We start from the raw sequence: 24,586 nt of genomic DNA on the forward strand, positions 1-24,586 counted from the left end.
TATATTTTCATTTCCATTTTATTTTTTAAATTACAAGTGATTTCTTGAATTACTTTAAATCGAATGTATTAAAGTAGAAGTGACAATTTCAAGAAAATATTTTGTTTTGACTAAAGTAGTTTTTTTAGACTGAAAATATATAAAAATGTTGTCGTCACATCGTCAAAATCCGGAAAACTCACTATGTTTTCATATTATAATTTTCTCACGAAATGCCTAAAATCTTACGTAGGCAAAGAAAAATTTCTTCTTCTCATCGATTCTTGGGGAGGACAAATGAGGCTCGAAATGTATGATGAAATTTTTCAAGATGATGAGAAAATGTCTGCTTGTACTGTTAAAGTAAGACCTCCAAAGTGTACTCCACTAATACAACCGTGCGATGTTTACTTTTACAGACAAGTCAAAAATTTAATTAAAAAAATACAAAATTGTTCGCAATTAATTGAAGAAAATCGGAAAATCAACTCTCGTGAAGATTGTATTAAAATTCAATCAATTGTTCATCATCAGCTCTCTTCTCCAATTTTTTTAAAAATGATCAAATAGCCTGGTATGCGTCAAAATTATCTGAACACCGAGAAATATTTATGAACGTAAACGAAGTTTGTTTTTTAGAAGAAATTCTAAAAACACTGTGCTCCTGTAAAAAACCTGCATTTATTTGTTATGCGAGTTGTCAACAAAATTTGTGTTTTTCTTGTTTTTATGATAAATATCATCCAGGTTTGTGTATTCCTAAATATGAATGATTGAAAAAATTGCTAATTCTATAAACATTTTATCATAAATATTCATTGTGTTTAATATATTATTTTATAAAAAATGTTTAAAAGAACAGTGGCTTTTGTATTTAATATATTTACATTCATCCGTCTTTTATAAGTTCTAATCGTTAAAAAGTTAAAAATGATTAAATTCACGATTCAATAATGTAGGTATAAAAGTTCAATAGAAATTGTTTATAACGATTTGTTAAATTTCAATACCAAAAAAAATTTTTTTTTTTTTTCAAACTTTAGGAATTATTTTCTCGGCAATGGCTAAGTAGTGCGCTCTAGGGTTTGAGTGTATGAATACACTCACTGAGTGCTAACTACACGTAAAACCTCCGTTTGATTTGAGAACCCCACACCCTTGCCGTCTCCTTGTCAGTGTAACTTCGAACAAATGTTCTATTTACGATAAAATAATTTACTTGAATTTTAAAATTTATTAACTTGAAAAATTTTCAACTAATAAATCTAGTCAAGAATATTTTTTATTTTAAGGAAAAGTTGTTTTTTTTTTCTGCTGCAGTGTGAGAAATTTTGCATCATAATTACTTGGAGTTCATAAAGAAGGAACTCTCGCGCTTGCAGAATTTTTCTATTAACTAGAAGTGAAAAAAAAAGAAAGAGACAAGCATTGAATTCACTGAGTATATAAAAGCATGATAAATAGCTTATACAATATGATTCATCATATTTACGACATGTTTCCGATTGAAAATAAATTCTTGGAGCTCGATGGTTCGATTTACAAATAACAGACCCCGAGTAACAAATTCACTCTGAAAACGAGTTATAATTTTATTTCAGATTGAAAATTAATCCATCAAATAATTAAAACTAAGCATTAAATATTGGCTTGACTATAAAAGTTACCAAAGAGAAAATGATGTAAAGCATCACTGAATCTTAGTTTACAAAAGAGATAGAGCTTTAAAAATAGCGACTCTCGATTGATCATCAGAATTAACGCTACAATGATCTTCTTTCCTGTTGGATAAGAATTAAAAATAATAATATCAAGGCTTACTTATGCTATCCGAAATAGAATTATCTACAATAAAAAAAAAATTAAAAGCTCATTTTTTTTCTTATTTATTAATTTTCATTTTCTTTCCATATAATCATTTTTTTCTAAACTGATAATTAATATCCTGAAAATATTAAAAATAATGTATGGTTAAAATAAATTATGCATATTTTCTTTTAAAATTAAGAGATTATGGTTTTTAATTAAACTTTTGACAATTAGGCTCCTACCACACTGAGAGAAAAGTGCAGTCAGGCTGAATTATAACGCCCCAAGTATAAAAATATAGTTTTCTGAACTTATTTTTTTCTAGTTACTCAAACTATGTATTAGTTGAAGTAATTATTGATAAATAATTATATGGACTATATTTTATTAAATAATTTTGTGTTATCGTACTAAGGGGCACACCTAGTGTGAAATTTAAAAAAAATCGATTTTCTTTTGTTTCATATTTCGATAGGTTATACCTTTAAAAATAGCATACTAAAATTTTTAATCGATATCTCAAATAGGTTTCGAGTTACAGCCATTTCTAGAGTAGCCGCTCGGCAGTTAGAATAGGATCATTTTATCTTTAAACGCGTTTTTCTCGAAACAGCATTTTTCGAATTTGCTGCAGTTATTACTCGGAGACAAATGATCCGATCACTATCAAATTTTTTTCTGCGTGTTCTGTATATAGTTCTCCATACAATGACCTACCAGTTTTTTTATCTGATCAAAAATCGAATTTCGGCAGGCCAAAAATGAACAAAATTTTGGGTAAAATTCAACTTTTTTTAACTTCCCGCTAAGAAAATCGAAGATTTTCAAAAATCGGGAAGTTATTGTTTTCACCCCGTTTTGCAAAAATCGAGTTTTCATCAGATCTCGACGTTTGAAGGTCATAGGAAGCTTCCCTGACTACTCCCGCGAGGTTGTCACGGTGTCTGTATGTGTGTGTGTGTGTGTGTGTGTGTGTGTGTGTGTGTGTGTGTGTGTGTGTGTGTGTGTGTGTGTGTGTGTGTGTGTGAAAGTATGTGAACCGCTTATAACTTTTAAACGGCTCATCCGATTTTATCGCGGTTGGTGCCATTTGAAAGGGCTTGGCCAAACTTAGATTTTGAGTATAATTTGGACCGATTCGAATCAGTAGATTTTGAGAAATCTTAAAAAAACTAATCAGCTCTAGACAATAAAAAACCATGTCGATCGCCACCAAGCTGGTCGAAATCGGTTAATTCGTTCGAGAGATATCGTGAACGAAAGAACACTGAAAAAAGTGTTTTTTCGAAATTACTCCGAAATTTTTGGTTCGATCAATTAAAATCTGAAAATTCTTTATGAGGCTGATAAAACTGCGTCGAATACCGCTAACCGCGTGAAAATCGGTTAATTCATTCAAAAGTTATTGCGGTTTGAAAATTCCAAAAGTATACTTACTTACTATAGTGTTCTATGAATCTTCTATCAGACTTGCATAGAAATGCATAGAAATACTATCTCTTTGAGCTCAGCGAGCTCAAAATATTACATAAATTATATTTCGAGCTCAAAAATCTCAAAAACATCATAAGTACAATTTGAAGCGCCCAGGTATGGAATTAGCGGGAAGTTGCAGGGATGGCCTTTAGGGTGAACCGTTTTACTAATTTTTTTTTAAAGCACCGCCATTTTGTCAATTTTTGACATTTTTTTTCGGCCGTAAGTCATTGTACGGACAATTTCTTCTAGTTCACCGAGAATTTTTTTTTTTTGGTTTCATCCACGGAGAAGGCCGCAAGTATTGCAGCAGTGGGAGACCTTTTTTTTTAGCGCCGTCGGAGATCGCGTGTAACTCGAAAAATATTTAATTTTTTTTTTCAAAAATTTTACTAAGTATTCTTAAAATATGTATAAATATACCCTTAAAATTTTAAAACAATTGATACAGTAGTTTTTTTTTTTTTCGCCTTTTTTTAGGCTGTCACACTAGGTGTGCCCCAAACAAAAAATTATTAAGTGACTGACAAGTTGTAGCGGATGATGTGTCAGAGCTTAAGGTAGTTGTCAGGGTACAATATTGTCAAAATATTAGAGATTATACGAGCCGGAAAAAGTATATGAGCTTGTATATAGCTAAGTAATCCATCATTTTTACACAAGACTATACCCGTGGAGACGCAACCCATACAATTGTTTCTGTCCGACTCCGTAGATATATACTTTTTCATAAATTGTTGAACTTTAATCGGTTATTTATAAATAATTAGACGGTCAAAAATTTTTTTTTATTTTTTTTTAAGCTCACAACAAATACATTAAAAGACTGTCAGTTTTTTTAAATTTTCTGACAGTTTTTTTTTATAACTAAGAAACTGGTACAGAACTGCAGATAGCGTATGCAATCAATATTAAATATCCAATTTTTAATTGAATTCATCTCGGGTTATAGGAGACCAATCGACTTCAAATTTTTAGGGTAATTGTATCATCATGTCCATAATAAGTATACAAAAATTTAGAATTTTCTGACGGTATACCTTAACCACGACAATTACCTTAACTGGAAGAGCCCTTTGATGCGTAACCAAAAGTTCCGGATTTGATTTAGTTGTTGCTCAATTACAGTTAATTCTAACAACACTTTTATGCAATTGTCATTCTAACAAAATTTTATGCAATTAGTTAAATATTATTTGGAAAAATGTACTTTAACGACATTTATAATTTTTTTTTTTTACTATTAGCTATTATTCTATATGTATGTTGCAAAGTGAAATAATCTCAAAAAATAAATTAATTAAACATTCAATCTTATAAAATATAAAACTTAGTTATTCAAAATCCTAAAACCTATAAAATAATATTAATTTTTCATTGATAAAAATTTGTCCAATAATAATTCTAATCCATATGTTTAATATTTAGAGTTTATACTTCTATAAACTTTAAAAAGTAGTGCTGTTACTAAGAAATAATTAAGTACCGTTTTATATTATAATCCAGTCCGGTAATTTTTCTCGTGAATTTAACAGTATACTGAGAGACATTTTTATTAAATAGTAATAAAATTTATTAGTACTTATTAAAACACGTATTTGGTTCATGCGCAAATAAAAAGTTTATTAAATAGTAATAAAATTTTTATTTGAGTTAGTTTCAAATTTTATTAGTATTTAATAAAATTTTATTTATACTTAATAGGTATTCATTTATATCAAATACGTGTTTATTTATATACTAAACGAGTTAATATAATAAATAGTTGATAAACAAATATGTCGAATCTAAAAATTTGTTGGAATTGAAACAATTCGTCACAGAAAAATTAATTTATTAGAAACGAATAATATTAAAATGGATATAATATATTAAATGTTATCCTTTCATTTATATTAAAAAAATGTCAACTATGTTATAATTTGAAATTTCAGACCTAGAGCGATTTTAGAGACAGATATATTTTTAAATAACCCATGAATTATCAAATAAATGAATTTTTACAATAATAGTTTCATTTTTTATAAGTTAAAGAGTCACATGGATTTGGGAGTAGCAAGAAATCGGTTTTTCTTTAAATCTTATTAAATTCTACAACATGTCTAGAACATTGTCCTCAATTTTCAAGTCGAACGAAGTAAGGGTTTAGGAGATGGAGCCTCGAGAATTTCTGGCCTCGAGAATTTGGCTCTCAGGACCAGTTTGGCTAAGTGCTCAAAACTTTAAACACGTTGTTTATAACTCCCTTAATTCTGAACGGATTTCAATGAAACTTAACATACTCATTTTTTGATTTCTGAGGTTAAGTTCTAAGATGAGCCAAATCTGTCGATTAGTTTAGAAATGACAGCAATTCAAAAATTTTTTTAAATCGCAAAAATGTTCACTTTTACCGTATTTCCGTGCAATAACAATTGAATGCGATATCCGATCGAATTTCTGTAAATTGCATCAGAAAGCTTATAAAGTAAGCTTTAATTTGCATACATATATTTTTTTAAATTAAATAGTTTAGGAATGACAGAAATTTGAATTCTTCAAAATCCTTAAAAATTGGCACTTTTACTGTTTCTTTGCGAAATAACTAATGAATGCGATAATTTGTAAAATTTTTGTAAATTGCATCTGAAAGCTTATTAAATAAACTTTAATTTGTATATACCTCACCATCAGTCTAGGCCAAAAATTACTTACTCTTTTTATCTATTTAATGGAATTTTACTCTTGCATTCGTTTTGGAAATGATTATTTTAGTAGTTGTTAGATTCACTATGAAATCTACTTCCATTTCGGCTGTCGAATGGTCTTTTTTGATTTCACACGATCCTGTCATAAGTTATGCTGTCTACGCAAAAGCACCTTCTTTCAAAAAGGTTTCCGGAAGAAACATCGCAATGGCTGAGTTTTAGATATATTTCTACAAAAATTTCAGAAGATGCTTATTAAATATGTTAAATTTAACAAAAAGTTTTAATTAAAAATTTCATTATTTATATGCAAAAATAATTTTTGAAAATATGCCTTTCTTTCCCACAGTAAACCCATGTAACCCCTTAAATAAAAACTTTTTATGGCTTTTAATCGAAAATATACATAATGATAAAAATTTCAATTGCAGACAGTAACTTTGTGCTGGGAAATGCTCAAGTACCGTCGATCTATCCGATCGTATACTGCTCAGATGGATTTTGTGAGCTGACAGGATATCAGCGGGCGCAAATAATGCAGAAAGGATGCGCCTGCAAATTTCTCTACGGACCGAAGACGACTGACGAGGATAAAGCTGAGATTTACCGAAGCCTCGAGGAAAAAAAAGAGATAAAGCGCACCGTCATATTCTACAAACAAAATAGTGAGTTAATTCCTTTCTTGTTTTAGTATTTTATTTTATAGAGTACTTAAACCGTTTTTAAAGGTTTAAATTAGTCCCATTAAGCACGGTGGCTTAATGAGATGAAAATTGTTTAATTTGAGCTTGCGAGAAAGATATAGCCGGGCTATTAAGCGCAGCATTTAACCCAGATCCATCGGAGGCTTGGACACTACTAAACAGCAATTGAACTTTGATATTTTCGTAAAATCGTTTAGCAAGCTACTTTGTCGGGATAACAAGGTACTTCGCGATCCCAGTTAACTTCTTTCAAAATTTTTTTTTGTTGGGATAAAAATAAATAACTGCTGGTGTATTTGCGGGTGGAAATTAGTAATTAAAATGATTTAATTAAATTATGAATTATTTAAGAAGGCTCGGTTTTATTAAAACGTCTTCAGAGTGTAAACAATCATTCTTTGGTAGCCGAGTGTTTTAATAAAGAATCAAAGTCTGTTACATCTTCCCTTTGCTTTCTTTATATCTTATGAATAATTAAAGTTTACCCTTCGTTTATTAAATTTTTCCCCCGGGGTATGAATAATTTATTCAATAGAAAAATATTGTCGCCCCGAAAAAATATTTCGAAAAGCTCTTGAAGTTTAAAATCGTAAATTTCTCAAGTTGCGATAAGCTTGTTAGTAAAAATGAATTTTTCTATCAGGAAAAAATTTTATAGATTTTTTTTTTTTTTTTCAGCTACGCCATTCAAATGCATCCTGGACATAGTACCGATAAAAAATGAAAAGGGCGACGTAGTTTTATTTCTGGCATCACACAAGGATATTTCTAACGAGAAAGAATTACTACGTGAGTCTGGCGACGGTGATGGTGAGTGCATGAGTAGTGCTTTCTTTTTTGTTTTTATTTAAAAAAAATTAAACCATTTGTACGCTAAAAAAAAACTATTTGGTTAGAGGAAAATATTTTTTTAATGATTTAAGTTTTGTTTCGAGGTATGAAGTTCGAATAAATTATAAAAATTAATTTTGCGAATCAAGAAGATGAAGGTAAAAAGTTTGGCATTAAGGAGTCATTCTGGTTCCGGCGTTCGAAAAAAAGCCAATATTTACGATTTTTTATACAGAAACTATTATAGATATTAATATAAAATTTATTTATCTCAAAAAATAAACTCTTAAATAACACAGCAAATATATAAATTTATTTTTTTTATATTTGTTTTATGAATAAACAACAGGTGAGCGGAGCTCCACCAAAACGTTGGTATGACGCTTACTTACATGATAACTTGATAACGGTTCATCTAAATATAAACATCTAATGCACTACCTACGGAGATTAATTTTTATTGATAAATAATAAAACGGTGGGCATTTAAAAAAAAACTGAAAAATGATATATTCAGATATATGTACTTTTGAAAAACATAAAAAAATTCAAAAAAAATTTTTTTGTAAAATACAAACCAGAATGACCCTTTAATATTAAATATTAACAAGTAAAAAGCAATAAGAAAAAAAAAGTATATTTCTAACGTATGAAAATCTCAAATTTGTTACTAACAACAACAAATTGATAGCGAGTAGCAAGTATAATAGTAAGTAGCAAATAGCTAATTGCTAACTTACTACGAATTACCACTTCCTACTCCTCTGAGATGCTAACAGATGCGCAGGGGAGGAGGAAAGTGAGGTGGACCGAGAACTCTGCTGTCCATCTTACAGCAACTAAGAAAGTATATTTCTAATGTATGAAAATCTCAAATCCCACAAAAAACAGTTTCACTGTAAACCGCCGCGCCAAGTACACGTCCAACTATTGTTACAAACTATAATAATTCAATTTTTACAAAAAACTATTGAATCGAAAAAAAAAAAAAAAACGAAGTACAAAAAATTTTTTAGATTAAAAAAACATTAAAGACAGTAAATACTAAAGAAAAAAATTTAATGTATTTGGTGAGCATCATTCGAATACTTTCATTATCCACAGTTTTTAAAATTGATACTTGTAGTGTGAATTGTATAGCACACCAAGTACACTAAATTTTTTTCCTTAGTATTTCCTGTCTTTAATGTTTTTTTAATCTAAAAAATTTTTTGTACTTCGTTTTTTTTTTTTTTTTTCGATTCAATAGTTTTTTGTAAAAATTATTATTATTATTATTATTATTTATTGTTTAAAGGCCATGGAGTCGTAGCTCTTTGCGGCCTTCCAAAATACATTACAATGAATGTTAATTAACAAAAGTAGTGTATTACAAATATTACTGGTATATTATACATATAGTAAGTACATCAATATATCACTCCATCATCAGATAAAAGTATTTATTAAAGACAATAGTCAAATCACGCATTCTCTTCGCTCAACAAAAACTCGAAACATGCTTTACGGAAAGCCGGAAAAGTCGATTGTGAGGTGCAGTCTGAAGGTAACCGATTCCATATCCTAATCGCACTCACTAAAAAGGATTTGTCATACTTGGTGCTGTGGCAACCCGGTACAACAAGCAAATCATTCCTTTCATCCCACCTGCGCGGCCTAGACTCACAAATTTGTAAATTATTGCCAATAAGTGGCTTTTGCTGTAGATAAAGCGCTTTATAAATTAAACAAGACATGAAAAAACTTCTCCTACTTCTTAGAGTTAACCAACAGGTTATTTGATGTTTGACAGACTGATTTGTTCTTGAGCAAGCGATAGTGATGATGGAGTGAATGAAAGTTATTGACGCGAGCGAATGTGCTTTTTGAGCACCTCTATCCCATTGGACGGCAATAACTTCAGCGGCGGTTTCTCCGAATCGATTCTAACAAACACTGAGGCTGCAGTAATCCACACATTTTTTGGAAGTAGCTTAGGAAAATCCTTTAATACCTGCGAACGAAATTTGTAAAGAGTAGGCGGATGACGGCGATGAAGACGAACAGGGTCCTGCGAGATATTTTCCTCGGCTAATAAATCATTATTTTTAATATTTACATCTTTGGACTTCCTGATCATTACATCCACAGCTTCTTTACATTCAAACTTGATTAGAACATCCCTGCGTTTATGCTTAGCATTCCTCGTTCTAGCTTCAACTGGTTTACCGATCCTTTTGACATATTTGACTCCGAAATCATCCCGAGGTACATCAAGAACATCAAGTAAGTTATTTACAACTTCTTTTAGGTTTTCCTCTGCCACTTCTTCTAGACCGGAAATTGAAATCTCATCCGCAAGAGCCTGTGCCTCAATTTGGAGGGCTCTTTGTTCGAAGTTACAATTAAGCAGAATATCTGCTGCCCTTGAAATCTTCTCAGCCTCCTTTTTTGAGCCATCTGAAAATCCTTTATTTTCAAGCTCGCTCACTCTTTTCTCCAAACTATTAAATTTAGCATCTAGTGCAGCCTGCTTAGAAATAATATCATCTACCTTTGTGTGTAAATCTTGCGCTGACTTTTCAAGGTTATCCAATTTATCAAGTTTACTTAGCTTGGGCAAGTGAACAGCAATCGATGTCAATAAATTCATTGAGTTTGTTTCTGAACATGCAGGACATTGTTGATGTACCGCATCTAAAGCATCAGCTGCGGATCCAAAGTTGTATCTAAGTTTAACACATGATACATGAAACTTGTGGTGAAGATGGCAGTTTGCTTTAATGCAGTGTGCCGAGTCTGATATCTCCGAAAAACACAACACACAAGCCATAATGAATACAACACCTTTCCTATAAGTCAATCAGATGGCAGCACCAAACAGACAGAGTCCCACAAGCCAACTGCAAAGTCCAACCTCAAAACTGCACCAATTTAAAATTGATCACAAATAACAAATGAACCACTTAATGCCCAATAACAGTTAATAGTCAAAAATATTCCCGAAAAATTACTGTTCAAAAAACTGTCCCTACAGTAAAAAATAGACAAAATCAAACTGAAATAATAGCAAACAAAAAAGCACAAGAAAAAGACGCTGCTCACTCTACTGTAGCACACTATTGAATGTAGCACACTTTTGTAAAAATTGAATTATTATAGTTTGTAACAATAGTTGGACGTGTACTTGGCGCGGCGGTTTACAGTGAAACTGTTTTTTGTGGGATATATCTTTTTTTTGTAAAGAGTATATTAAGTGACATAATCAAATCTATATAAATAAAAATAAAATGCCGCATGTATGTCCACGCATCACTTGAGAACGGCTGGACCGATTGGGCTAATTTTTTTTTTGTTGTCTTCAAAATTTTCAGGAGAAGGTTTGTATATCATAATAATTTTCAAAAAATCCTCCCCCAAAGAGAATTGCGGGGGCGTTAACAATGAATAATTCCCGTTTTTAAACTATGGATCCTATAGACTCCAAATTTGGTAGGAATCTTCTGTAAGGGATATAGAAATAATCTATGGACGAATTTCACGATAGCTCACTCCACAGGGGGTTGCGGGGCAGATATTGACAATGAAAATTTTTAATTTTCAAATTATAGATCCCACAGACGGCAAATTTAGTTGGAGTCTTCCATATGTGGTGCGGAAATGTTTTAAGAACGGATTTTACAGCAACCCATCCTAATAAAGGTTGCGGGGGTGGGTGTTAGAATGTTAAATTTCTATCTCCAAACTGTAACTTTCTACAGACTCTAAATTTTGTAGGAATCTTCGTGTATAGTTTTAAGTTCAGCTAAGAATGGATTTTATCAAATTCTAACCCCAAAAAGGATTGCGGGGTCGTCAGCAATGAAAAACTATCATTTCCAAACAATAGTTTCTATAGACTCGAAGTTTTGTAAGAATCTTTTATTTATAATGTAGAAATCATCTCGAATAGGATCTTATGAAATTCCTCCCTCACATAAGAGTGCGGGGATATTAATTGTCAAAAAATTCATATTCTTCAAATATCAGTTCCTACAGATATAAAATTTGATAAAATCTCAAGAGAAACAGGAAATTTTGGAAGTTCAGGGAAGTTTAAACGGTGAAAAACATAAATAATAAACAACAGAAAATACTAAAAACGACAATTTAGTTTTCCAATACACAATGTTCTGAGCTGAGTAATGAGGTCCGATCTCTTTGGGTCCGTTCCTAGCTGTGAAGTGAGGTCCGATCTTTTGGTCTGTTTTGTTTTCAGAAATAAAAAAAGTGTCAGTTAGTTGTTAAAAGAAATAAATTAATTTCAAGCCAATGAATAAAATCTATCATCAGATTGTCAGTGCGCAAGAAATTTTTTATTGTTATTGTTTCAAAATACCAAGGAGAAGACGACCTGACGACTGTTCGTGAGTCGGGAAACCACCATCTTTATATATTTACGCACTGCAAGAAAAGATAAAAAATGTAGTCCATCGGAAAGCTTTAAAATTAATTAAGTGTATAAATATGTTGCATTTAATGTAAATAAAAATTTTGTATCAAGTTTTGACTATACTTTTCACAAATATATGTAGATGATACGAAGTTCACCGGGTCGTCTAGTATTTTATAAATATTTTAAAATTCCAAATATGTACTTCTCAAGTAATTCAGCTGATTCTTTATGCATGAATTTTTGTAATAATTTAATTACAAACAAAATTACTACAATACTTTAAATGACGCGCGTGACTAACCAATGTGATATCTAAAATATAGCGGTAATGATTTTGTGGCTCCACCTACTGTCATATATTGAAATGTTAAACTAAAGACCAACTACTTATATCGGCGCTAAGTTCAGTACTTAGTATATTAACTACTTAGATGGTAGAATAACAGGGTTAAGTGGTGCCAATTTGGAAATAAGAAAATTCGCCCTAAATTTGTAAAATCTCTCGTAGAATCGAAAACAGGCGCAAGCAAAAGTTTTCAAACTGGCGATATATTAAATAATTGTTAAGATCCAATAATTTTTTGTAATATATGCATAATTGGTTAAAAGAAACTTATTAACAATGATCTCAAGTGTTAGTGTCTTAGCAATAATAAAAAAATATAGAGCTAAATATGTGAGGAGGTTGTGTTGACATATGATGAGAGAATAGAGACACGTTGTCTCACGCCGTATATTGGACGTGTACTTGGCGCGAGACACTATCGTGTCTCCGGATTTTTCTGTTTGAATATGACTTTCATTGTGAGCTGTGCATTTGTTGTATTTATTTGTGCACAATGTAGGGTCCTTTTTGTTTTGAAGCCTAGTGTATTAGTCTTGAATATTCAAGAATATTTTCCTTGAATCAAATAATTTTTTTTCCAGTGTAATGAAAATAAAAATCTTTTAACTAATATGAAATATTTCAAGAGAGTAACAGGTTGCGTAAAGCGGACAAATTGTGGCGGGTTTGGGTGATGTGATTAAAAAATAACAAATTATGATGAGAGATAATTTGAATTGGAAATTTAAATTAAATTACTTTGGGCTTGTAATTAATTCTCTTATAGAAAATATCCACCGATCACATACACGAACACATATATATTCTGAATTAATTAATTAATTATAATTACATATTATACGCACGCATAAATGCTTAACAGTAAAATAGCCACTTAGAATTCCACCGAGCACTTGTCGATTATTGAGAGTGACTATTGCTTTCTGACTGAGTTAATTCGATGAATTATATTAAATTTTTTAATAACACCAAATTTTTCTATTTAGATTTAAACGGTGATATTGATCCTGAAGCACCGTCACCTAATTATGGCGGACGAAGAAGAAGCCGGGGGATTTTGTATACCCTCTCGGGTCATTACAATCAAGACGGCAAGCATAAATTGCATAATAAGGTTGTGTAAATTATTTGTTACGTAAAAAAGTTTCTTAGAGTGGATGTTTTTAATTTTTTTTTTTTTTCATTTTAATTAAAATTTTTTGGTAATTATCTTGAAATGCGGCTCCTCTTTTATCATGAAACAAATAAAGATTTTTCATAAATTTATATTTGTTAGGGGGGATAGCCACTATAAATCGAAAAAAATAATTTTTTTGCTTTAAATCAAAATTTGTACATTTAAGAAATATGTGTATAAAATTTTAGATCAAAATTTCAAAAATTTTCGGAGTTATAGTCACTTGAGTGAGAGCAGGTAGACCGGTCATTCACATTCAGCGCTCCAATAAAAAAGTCGATAGTTTGATTTAAGAGCGGTTGATAGTTGATTTTCAAACGTGTTTTTCTCATGTATGTGATAAAATTTAGAAAAAAAACGCTTCGCTCTTCGATAAATAATTAAATTATCTATCGAAAAGCGAAGCGCTTTTTTAGAAAATTTTCATTTATTTATGCATAAAATGCGTTTTAAGATTCCATTTGTTGTACAAGTATGACAGAGATACTTTCGTTTGTCCAATAGAGGGCGAGAGAGAGAAAAAATGTAAACCCTTCTTAAGTATAAATATTTCATAAGATTTTCGAGTAGTGGAAAGTAAAATAGACTAAACATTTTAAAAGCGTTTTTCTCAAAACGACTTTTTTTATACTATATTGGTCGCATCGATAACTCAAACAAATATCAACCTACTATCAAAATTTTTTTTGTTTTGTTTGTCTTTATAGTTGCTAAAGTTGTACCAAGCCGATTTTGAAAATTTTGATTTTTAAGAATTTTTAAATCTATTTGAATCCAAAAAAAGTCAAAATTATGAAAAAAATCGGCTAAGTGCAACGATAACCACATTCATACCGATTATAACATAACAAAAATTTTTTTTCGGATGATCCGTTTTCGAGATAGCGATGCAATCATGAAGGGGAAATTTTTTTTGGGCTGGACAAGAATGTTAATAATTTTATAACGATTTGATATTTCTTAATGAAAATTTAGAACATTGATCTTAAATGTACATTTAACAGCACAAAAAAATCTGGTGCCCAAATTTTTTTACTTTCCTAGTCAAAAAAATTCTCGAACATCACCTAATTTTTCAACCGCCACAGTGGCTATCCCCCTCAATTTTTAAACATAAAAGTTTACAGAGTAAATTAAATTTTGGAATTCAAATTCTCTTAAAAATATTTATCTTAATATAATTTCACTTAATATAATTTTTCTCAGCTCGTAGAAATAAACGCGAGCAAAACGTTCAGTATTAATATTAATAATTTACAAATTGCATGTAAATAAATTTACACTTTAATAACTGAAAAAAAAAAAAAAAAAAAAAAGAATAATAAAGCGATAAAAATATCCATAAATGAATAAACAAGGATAAAAATAAATATAAAAATAAAACTGTAGCCGCTTCTCCATTCCCCGTCGGCGACACCCCTGCCAGAGTACAAAACTTCAGCCGCTGAAAAATCATCCTTCACTGTAAGACACTACGGATCATTCAGAACAACTTGGGAATGGATCACTCTCGTGGCCACTATTTATGTCGCCGTAGTGGTTCCTTACAATGCTAGCTTCGTCAGCACCGAAAGGTCCACCGTAGTTTCGGATGTTATTGTCGAGGCTATTTTTATTGTCGGTAAGTTTTTCTTTTATTTATAAAACTGATTTATTTTTATGTATTATTTATTCATTTCTTCATTTGTGCTTTAGATATACTTCTCAATTTTCGTACGACTTACGTCAGCAAGAAAGGGAACGTAGTGCTAAGTGGCGGTAAAATAGCAATTAATTATTTAAAAAGATGGTTTCTTATTGATCTGCTTGCTGCGTTGCCTTTTGACTTGCTCTATGCGTTTGATGTTTATAGTGGTGAGGTAAGTTATTCATATTTATGGTTTCCTAGGTATGAATATCATTTCATGGAAAGTTTCTTAATTAATTTACGGGCATTTAAACGACCAGTTACTCAAAAAAGACGAGAGGCCAAGTTTTATTGAGGTAGCAGTAAACATTTAATCAAATAATTTCAATAAATCTTCTTCAATTAATTATGAAGTCTAAGTATACAAATATAATAAATTTATTATTAAATATTGATTGAAGTACAAACTACTAGTATCCGCTCCGCAAGTCAAATTTTTTTTTATACTTAGCTTATACTTGCTGCAATTGAAGGCCTACTTCATGTTTAACTCCTGAATTTTTTTTCACACTGCCAGTTATTTTTTTTCTAATGAAAATAATTTAATAATTCTAAGAATGAAACATATCTTTATACAAATTATAGATGATTAGTTAATATTAATTGAAATTTAAATATACAAACAATTAAAGAAATTTATTATTAAATATTTGATAAATTGATAATACAATTAATTATCGTAATTGTATGAAACATTGCATTTAAATATGAATTTTTAATCATTCAAAGACAATATTTATTATTTTCAATTTATATTGTTATTTTTCTTTGATTTTATTTTCTTATTTTATATTTAAAATAATTAACTGAGTGTTGAATATCAAAACAATCAGAAATTGCCTCAGAATAAATATTATTAATCGATTGTTGAAGTATATTAATAATTAATGTAAATAAATAATAAAGTCTATTAATTAAAAATATTATAATCGCGTGATAAAGGCACGGCTTGGGCCATGCACACATTTAAAGTGTTTCAATAATTTTAACGGCAGCGGACGATTAAAAATATCAGAAATTAAAAAAAATAAAATATATGTACTTTAATCGTTAATTATTGTCAAATAATAACGACAAAGCAATTATAAAATGTCAACTTATCGGCAATTTTAATATTAAAAGAACAAAAAAATAAATAATTGTAATGATATATACTTCACATATATTTTTTTATACTATTTCTATGCTGTCCATATCATAATAACAACGAAAATAATAATTATTACTATAAATATATCAGATTACAACTAAAATATTTCAGCCAACGTTAAAGAAAATTAAATAATTTGTTTGTCATTTTTTTACTAGTTTGTTTTTAAATTTTATTTTATAATTTTTGACGCGGCTCTGAATCTCAATGTATATATAAATGTAATCCATATTTACGGGTAATGTATAATAATAGTATAAACAAATAGCAAAAACTAAATACAAAGCTCGCTGAAAGATTAATAAAAAAAAAAATTTAAACAAAATATCTTTAATACAATTATTAAAAATTTGCTATTTGAATTCAACACTCGAAAATCTTAAAAATTCCCCGAAACTTTCGAGAAAACCAATTTCAGAGCTAACTTCAACAGGACTTTAATAATAATACCATAATTTTTATTTTAAATTTCCACAGGAGTCTGGCCACAGTCATATCCATTTAGTTAAATTAACCCGACTATTACGACTCGCTCGGTTATTTCAAAAAATGGAACGGTACTCTCAGTACAGCGGAGTGATATTGGCATTATTGATGCTAGCATTCTCAGTGGTTGCTCATTGGCTGGCTTGTATTTGGTATGTTATCGCGGAAAGCGAAGGGAGGCACAACGATAAAGAATGGAACCTCAGTGAGTTCAATTACTGTCACTATTTATTTCAAATTTATATATAAGTGGATTACAAACCAATAAATAGATTAACTAATAAACTGTTCAATTAATTGATAGGTTGGCTACATTCACTAGCCGATCGTTTAAAAATACCTGTACAAAATGTAACGCGGACTGAAAGTTATGTCACAGCGCTATATTTCACCTGTAGCAGCTTAACCTCGGTTGGTTTCGGCAACGTATCGGCAAACACCACCTACGAGAAAATATTTTCGATAATCGCTATGTTGATCGGAGGTACATTTTTTTTATTTTATTTTTTGCCGTTACCATAAATGTTGACTTTTATAAAACTTTACTTTTACTGCTTTAAACGTTTCAGCTCTGATGCACGCAGTCGTGTTCGGTAACATGACTGCAATAATTCAGCGGGTTTACTCTAGGAGATCGCTGTACCGTACCAAGTGGCGGAACTTAAAGGATTTCTTGACCCTCCATCAAATCCCAGACCAGCTCAAGCAGAGAATGCAAGATTACTTTCAAACTACTTGGTCACTTAACCACGGGATTGACATTCACGAGGTGAGTAACAAAAATTTTTAAAAGCATAGTGATCATATTAGATGAAAAGCTGAGGAAATTCCGCGTAAAATGACTACCCACAGCCCTATTTTTGAAATTTTTGACTATTCCGCGGTTAATTCGCGGATTAGCCACGGACCTCACACTGGGCAAAACCTACCACAAGTATAGCAATGAGGGTAGTCAAATTAACGGGAATCACCTCAGAAATTCGATAGAACCATCCATTTTTAATAAAAATTGAGCTGAAAAATTTTCTACCGATAAATAATCTCTCTGTGAAATTAAAAAATCCACAGACTTTGAGGGAATTTCCAGAAGAGTTGCGCGGTGATGTGTCAATGCACTTACATCGCGAGATATTAAGCTTGCCAATATTTGAAGCCGCCTCGCTGGGATGTCGGAAATTGCTGTCGCTCCATATAAAAAGCAATTTTTGTGCACCTGAAGAGTATCTAGTCCGACGAGGTGACGCGCTCTCATACATTTATTATTTAACCAACGGCTCTATGGAAGTCGAGCAGAATAAAATGGTCGTCGCCATTTTGGGTAAGAAATAAAAATAAAGTAGTGAAAATTTAAAAGTGCACGACTTATAATGCTCATTGAATTTGCAATAAAAATATATTATATTAATAATTTATAGAGTAAAATGAGAGAGGAAAAAATTTTTTATTGTAAATTATTAAAGTTATCTCTATAATTATGAGAGTATAAAGAAAATTTTGTTTCTGGCGTATTTTTATGGTACAATGAGTTTTTAAAATTTAATTCATTATCGTTCGAAATATCTTGACCTGAATTTGTGCCTTTTTAATGTTTCATATGCTTTTTAGCAATGTCTATTAGTTAATAATGATTAGTTTTTGAAGTAATTCTAAGTAGATTCGAATTTCGCGATAAACGACATTTGTTTATTTATTTATTTTGTTTTGTGCATATGAATGTGGTTACATGTCAAAAATTAATTTATATCAGTACTAATTAGTTATGAATATATACAGTCGTCGTCATTGATTTGTAACGGTTGGCAATGATTAGAGTAAAATAAAAAATTTTCAATTTGGACATCTCTCACTAAAAATTTCAATTAATAATATGTTTGGAAAATAAAAAAAATAAACGAACCTATGAAGAAAATTTACATAAAATAAATAATTGTAAGCTCAGACAAACATAATTATAGAACTTTAACCAAAGAAAAAGTACTATACATGGAGATAATTAAAAATAAAAAATTCCTTTATTGTAAATCACCAGAGAAATAATTTGGATATTTAAAAATATACAAATAAAATATTTCAAATAAATTTGATATTTCAATTAAAATAAAATCAATTAAATATAAGTCTTCTGATAATTACATACTTCAAAATAAACAATATCAAATAACTATAGCTAAATATAAAGACATTTACTAAAATATTAGATCATATCATTATACAAAATTAAAATTGAAAAGGCCTAAAATTAGAAAATAGTCCATCGAAGCAATTTAAATTTTTTTTAAATGGAAATATAAACAGAAGAAACAAAGGAAATTAAAAAATAATGACAAACCTAAATTCAGACAATTCGAATAAAAGACATCAAGGTTATTTGACATATACACAAATGAACAACTCTGAATATAGAAAAGCTTTACAAATGAACATCTCTAATTATGGACAAGAAAATTCGGAAATCTCTCATAATGGACATCTCTCATTAAAGAAAACAAAAAAAAAATACAATATTTATAAATTAAAAAATTAAAAAATAAGTAATCGTTCAAAAAAACACGCTTTAACATAAAACCAAACTAAAAAGTAGGAATTTAATTTTTTTTTGGTAATCCAAAATTAATTTAAAGTGATTAATAAAAAAAAATCATTTTTATGTAAATAAGTGTGGGGATCAGATAAAAACAATTATTCAAGGGCAATAAACTCTGCACCAAGACAACTTCTTCGGAGAACTTAAAAATATATTAATAATATATAAATACTGAAAAATTAATTTTTATTAATCATAGGTAATGTACGATTTTTTAATTTTTAGGTAGATTTTTTAGAAATCTATCTATTGAACTGATCTTTATGAATTTTATCATAGTATCACGTTAGTAGTCAAGAAAGAAAAGTTTGACATGAATAACCCTCGTCATTGACTCTAGTCATCAGCGATGAACGCTGCATCAACCGCGTACTCCTACGACCTGGACAATTTGAGCGACGACGAGATGGCGGGCGACTCGTCTCAATCATCAAATTCAGCGCATCATCAAAACGGATCATCGTGTACCGGCACAATGGCAATTACAACCGCGCAATTAGCCGTGACTCTGGCACGTGCCGGTGCTGATACTCAATGGGCACCACCCCCCCTCAAAAATCTACTTAAAAATTAAAAAATCGTACATTACCTATGATTAATAAAAATTAATTTTTCAGTAAAGTTCTCCGAAGAAGTTGTCTTGGTGCAGAGTTTATTGCCCTTGAATAATTGTTTCTATCTGATCCCCACACTTATTTACATAAAAATGATTTTTTTTTATTAATCACTTTAAATTAATTTTGGATTACCAAAAAAAAATTAAATTCCTACTTTTTAGTTTGGTTTTATGTTAAAGCGTATTTTTTTGAACGATTACTTATTTTTTAATTTTTTAATTTATAAATATTGTATTTTTTTTTTGTTTTCTTTAATGAGAGATGTCCATTATGAGAGATTTCCGAATTTTCTTGTCCATAATTAGAGATGTTCATTTGTAAAGCTTTTCTATATTCAGAGTTGTTCATTTGTGTATATGTCAAATAACCTTGATTTCTTTTATTCGAATTGTCTGAATTTAGGTTTGTCATTATTTTTTAATTTCCTTTGTTTCTTCTGTTTATATTTCCATTTTAAAAAAATTTAAATTGCTTCGATGGACTATTTTCTAATTTTAGGCCTTTTCAATTTTAATTTTGTATAATGATATGATCTAATATTTTAGTAAATGTCTTTATATTTAGCTATAGTTATTTGATATTGTTTATTTTGAAGACTGTAATTATCAGGAGACTGATATTTAATTGATTTTCTTTTAATTGAAATATCAAATTTATTTGAAATATTTTATTTATATATTTTTAAATATCCAAATTATTTCTCTGGTGATTTACAATAAAGGAATTTTTTATTTTTAATTATCTCTATGTATAGTACTTTTTCTTTGGTTAAAGTTCTATAATTATGTTCGTCTGAGCTTACAATTATTTATTTTATGTAAATTTTCTTCATAGTTTCGTTTATTTTTTTTATTTTCCAAACATATTATTAATTGAAATTTTTAGTGAGAGATGTCCAAATTGAGAATTTTTTATTTTACTCTAATCATTACCAACCGTTACAAATCAATGACGACGACTGTACAGTATTTGTGAACTATAAAAAAAATTCATGTGAGTACTCAAATAAAAGGTATCGATGGGTGTAATATCGAAATGAGCTTATTTCTTTAAAAATATCATTAGTTGACAAGATACAATGTCATACTTAATTATTATATAACATCATTAAAAATATAAGTTCATTCCGATGTTATGCTTATCGAGACAATTCATTTGAGTACCCACGTGAATCTTTCATATTTTTTATGTATATGATGTTTGTGAAATATGTAAAATGTATAAAAATAATATAATTATGTAATTATATATTTAATATGATGATAGCAATCATTACTATCGCGATGGTCATAGTATAGTTATTATTGCAAGATTTTAACCAATAACATGAAAGTAAAATAATATTTATAAATTATCATTGAAAACTGTAATCATTAAAAATACATGATGGTAATCATTGCGATAAACTTCTCACCGTGTACATTGTTAAATTATTTACAACAATATATAATATAATCGAGATAAATAATCATAAAAATATTAAAATACTCAACAAACTATTTAATATATAAATAATACTAATATAGTTATAAATTGAGGATAAAAATTAAGTAATTAAAAATATTCAATGATCAGTTGTAGCTCATTAAACAAAAATATATCGAGTAACACATAATGGTGTAAAAAATAGTAGATTGCATCGTGTTAAATTTAAACGGATGGAAAATTTACACCGAGAAAATTTTACACCGTTATTTCACCCTGCATGGCCAAATAAAGTGATTCGGGTTCATTTTTACTCCGAAATTTTTTACAGTGTAATTGATCCTGTGATAGCCCTATTGTTTTTCAAAATTTATTCAAAAAGCACCCAAATAGTGTATAGTGTAATTATAAATATCGAAAAATCGTTCAGCCAAAGTTTTCTTATTTATAATTCGTAAATCTCGGCAGCCACATAGTGACTGTAGATCGCTAGTTTATATTTAAAATATTTTTTTACTCAGTTCCAGCTTATTATAATGCATACGCGCATAAAGAACTAAATTTTACCGTGTATAATTACAAAGAAAGTACCAAGTCATTTTTTCTTTAATTACTATTACATATTAATTACTTTAATTACTATTAATAACACCGAGCTAGATAAACGTTTGAGATACCAAATCATAAAAGGGACAAAACAAGTCTATTAAAAATAAAATAACGTAAATAATGAATTTTTTGTAAAGTTATCGTGTATCCAAGCTACGAAGAATTTTCTATTGCGTAACCGTAGCAAAGTTGTTAGTTTAATGATTTTCTCGTTTTGGTAAATTAAATAAATTTTTAAAAATTGAAAAATTAATGTTTATTGAATGCAATTATCTATTTGATGATATAAAAATTGTTCCGTGAACTGACAAGAGAATAACAAAATAATTAATTTTTCGATACTTTCGAACATTTTAACTTTAAATTTCCAAAAATTCAATTTTTTATCTTTTCCAATAATCAAATTAAAAAAATTCAAAATCCTGATATTAAAAAAAAATCAATTTTGATGGTTTCAAAAACTTAAATTTCCCAATTCTAAAAAAGAAATTTTTTATATTTCTAAATGATTAAATTGAAGAAATCAAAATTTAAAAATAATAAAAATATTGATACTTTCAAATAATTAAATGTTATAGTTCTAAAAATTGAACTTTTGAAATTTTCAAAAGTTAAATTTTTGATATTTTTTAAAAATTAAAATTTCATATTCTCAAAAATTGAATTTATCATGTTTCCAAAAACTGAATTTTTATGCATTTGAAAATAAATATTGTATCATTTCGAAAATTTAATTTTTGATTTTTTTTTAAGGATTGAATGTCGAAAATTGTAATTTTACTACACATAAATCTTTTAGGAAACAAATGAGTATCAACGTAAATAATAAATGTTTTATAACTTGTCGTGTTCCAAGCTACGAACATTTTTCTATTTCTTGACAGGAACAAATTTATTAATTTATCTTAATGATTTTCTCGTTTGTATTACACGCAATAAATTTTTGAAAATTGTACAATCAATCTTGATTGAATTATCTGTTTAAGAATATAAAAATTATAAAACTTTCTGGTTGAAAAAAAGATTTTTGATTTAGAAAAAGAAAATTTTAGGTACTCTCACTGTAGAGTACTATTTAATTCTCCGCATTATGAGTCGTGCAAAAAATGTTAATTTTTCTTCGTTTTCAAAGAAGAAGATCTTTTCATGAATTGAATTTTTTTTTAGGCAAAGGTGATCTAGTAGGCTGTGATATAGATGTACACCTTCAACATGGCACAAATGGAGGTGGCGGTGGATCAGGAGGCGCCGTCGACGTTATTGTTAAATCAAGTTGTGATGTGAAAGCCCTAACATACTGCTATCTTAAGTGTATCCATATACAAGGTCTTATTGATGTTCTACGTCTCTATCCGGAGTATCAGCATCAATTTGCCCGGGAAATCATTCACGATCTGACGCACAATTTGCGTGAAGGCTACGAAGTCGAGGTTTGATGCTTCAATAAATTTCTTTGGCTTTTTAAATTTAAATGATACCTTATCACTGTAGCTGACGTTAAAAAAAGCTCTGAAACTAAATTTATCTCAATTAGAGACTACGGAAATCCCTTATAATTTACTCGATTTTTTTTTCGCGTTTTTTAAAGCAGAAAATTTTTTACTTTAAGTGCCGACTCATGGTCTTTAATATAAAGCGCGGAAATAATTAAAATTAATTCGAAGTAATTTTTTTTTTTTTTTTACATTAAAATGGGATTTTAATTAAGGTTTTTGTTACAGCAAGAGTCAGATATGAATGGAGTACCGTCATTAACATTGCCGTCCATCAGTGAAGATGATGAAAATGTTCCAGAAGATGGTGAAACGTCCCCGTTATCACCAGCCAATAGATCACCTATGCACATTACTAGTCCACGGCATAAATTCAGGTTAATTAATTTAATTATTCATTCATTTTTTTTTTTATTTTATTACAAATTAACAATGATAATAATTTTTATAATTTTAGAAATTTGCAAATTAATGATCATTTTTTAGTTTTATTTGAAAAAAAAATTATTGTTATTTTTAAAAAATTGCATTCATTGTATTTTTTTTAGTTTTTACATTCGAAACTTAAAAAATAATTTTTTTTATAGGAATTTGTATACAAAAGTCCTAAAATTCTTTAAATGTCTCTTAATTTTAGTGTCATCAAATTTTAATTAAATAAATTTTTAGATAATTAATTTTTAGGTAAAATTGAAAAAATTTTTAAGGCAGCATTTTACTTTGAGTGCTTAAAAATTTTTATTTTGAACAATTTTTAATGAGATTATGAATAAAGATATTGATGTAGGGTTTGTCAGGCTTATAGCAAGTCACTCTTGAATTACATTAAAAAAATTTTAATTATATACTCTATGCCTTTTTGACATACAAAAACCTAATTTAAATACCACGCCTTGATTAGTAAGTGGGTCTGCGTTGGTGTTAAAATTTCAAAAATGGGCCATTGAAAATAGAAAATTTTTGAATTTTTGGATTAAATACATCACTAGCAACCAGCTAAATAAGAATTTTTAATTTACACAAAATATAACAGAACGTCGGCAAATAAACGAAAAAAGACAGAAAATTGCATGTCTTTTTTTTCACTGGTTTTTGCAAAAAAAAAGTAGTAA

At 29.1% G+C, this 24,586-nt stretch overlaps 1 protein-coding gene across 3 annotated transcripts in view; it reads left to right on the forward strand.

The window, feature by feature from the left end:
- The window catches only part of LOC123270218 (potassium voltage-gated channel subfamily H member 8), an 80,008-nt gene that overhangs the window by 47,167 nt on the left and 8,255 nt on the right, over window positions 1–24,586 (forward strand). For 2 of the 3 annotated variants that reach the window (XM_044736183.1, XM_044736181.1), the window contains exons 3-13: window positions 6,383–6,616; window positions 7,334–7,465; window positions 13,233–13,360; window positions 14,813–15,044; window positions 15,119–15,282; window positions 16,738–16,951; window positions 17,051–17,230; window positions 17,316–17,515; window positions 17,815–18,064; window positions 23,149–23,411; window positions 23,703–23,851. In XM_044736183.1, the coding sequence (XP_044592118.1) occupies window positions 6,383–6,616; window positions 7,334–7,465; window positions 13,233–13,360; window positions 14,813–15,044; window positions 15,119–15,282; window positions 16,738–16,951; window positions 17,051–17,230; window positions 17,316–17,515; window positions 17,815–18,064; window positions 23,149–23,411; window positions 23,703–23,851 (2,146 nt within the window). The remainder of the gene's footprint in view (window positions 1–6,382; window positions 6,617–7,333; window positions 7,466–13,232; window positions 13,361–14,812; window positions 15,045–15,118; window positions 15,283–16,737; window positions 16,952–17,050; window positions 17,231–17,315; window positions 17,516–17,814; window positions 18,065–23,148; window positions 23,412–23,702; window positions 23,852–24,586) is intronic. The other variant, XM_044736184.1, reaches the window with a different exon arrangement.

This window comes from Cotesia glomerata, linkage group LG8 (genome assembly GCF_020080835.1).
Source record: "Cotesia glomerata isolate CgM1 linkage group LG8, MPM_Cglom_v2.3, whole genome shotgun sequence".
Lineage (NCBI taxonomy): Eukaryota > Metazoa > Arthropoda > Insecta > Hymenoptera > Braconidae > Cotesia > Cotesia glomerata.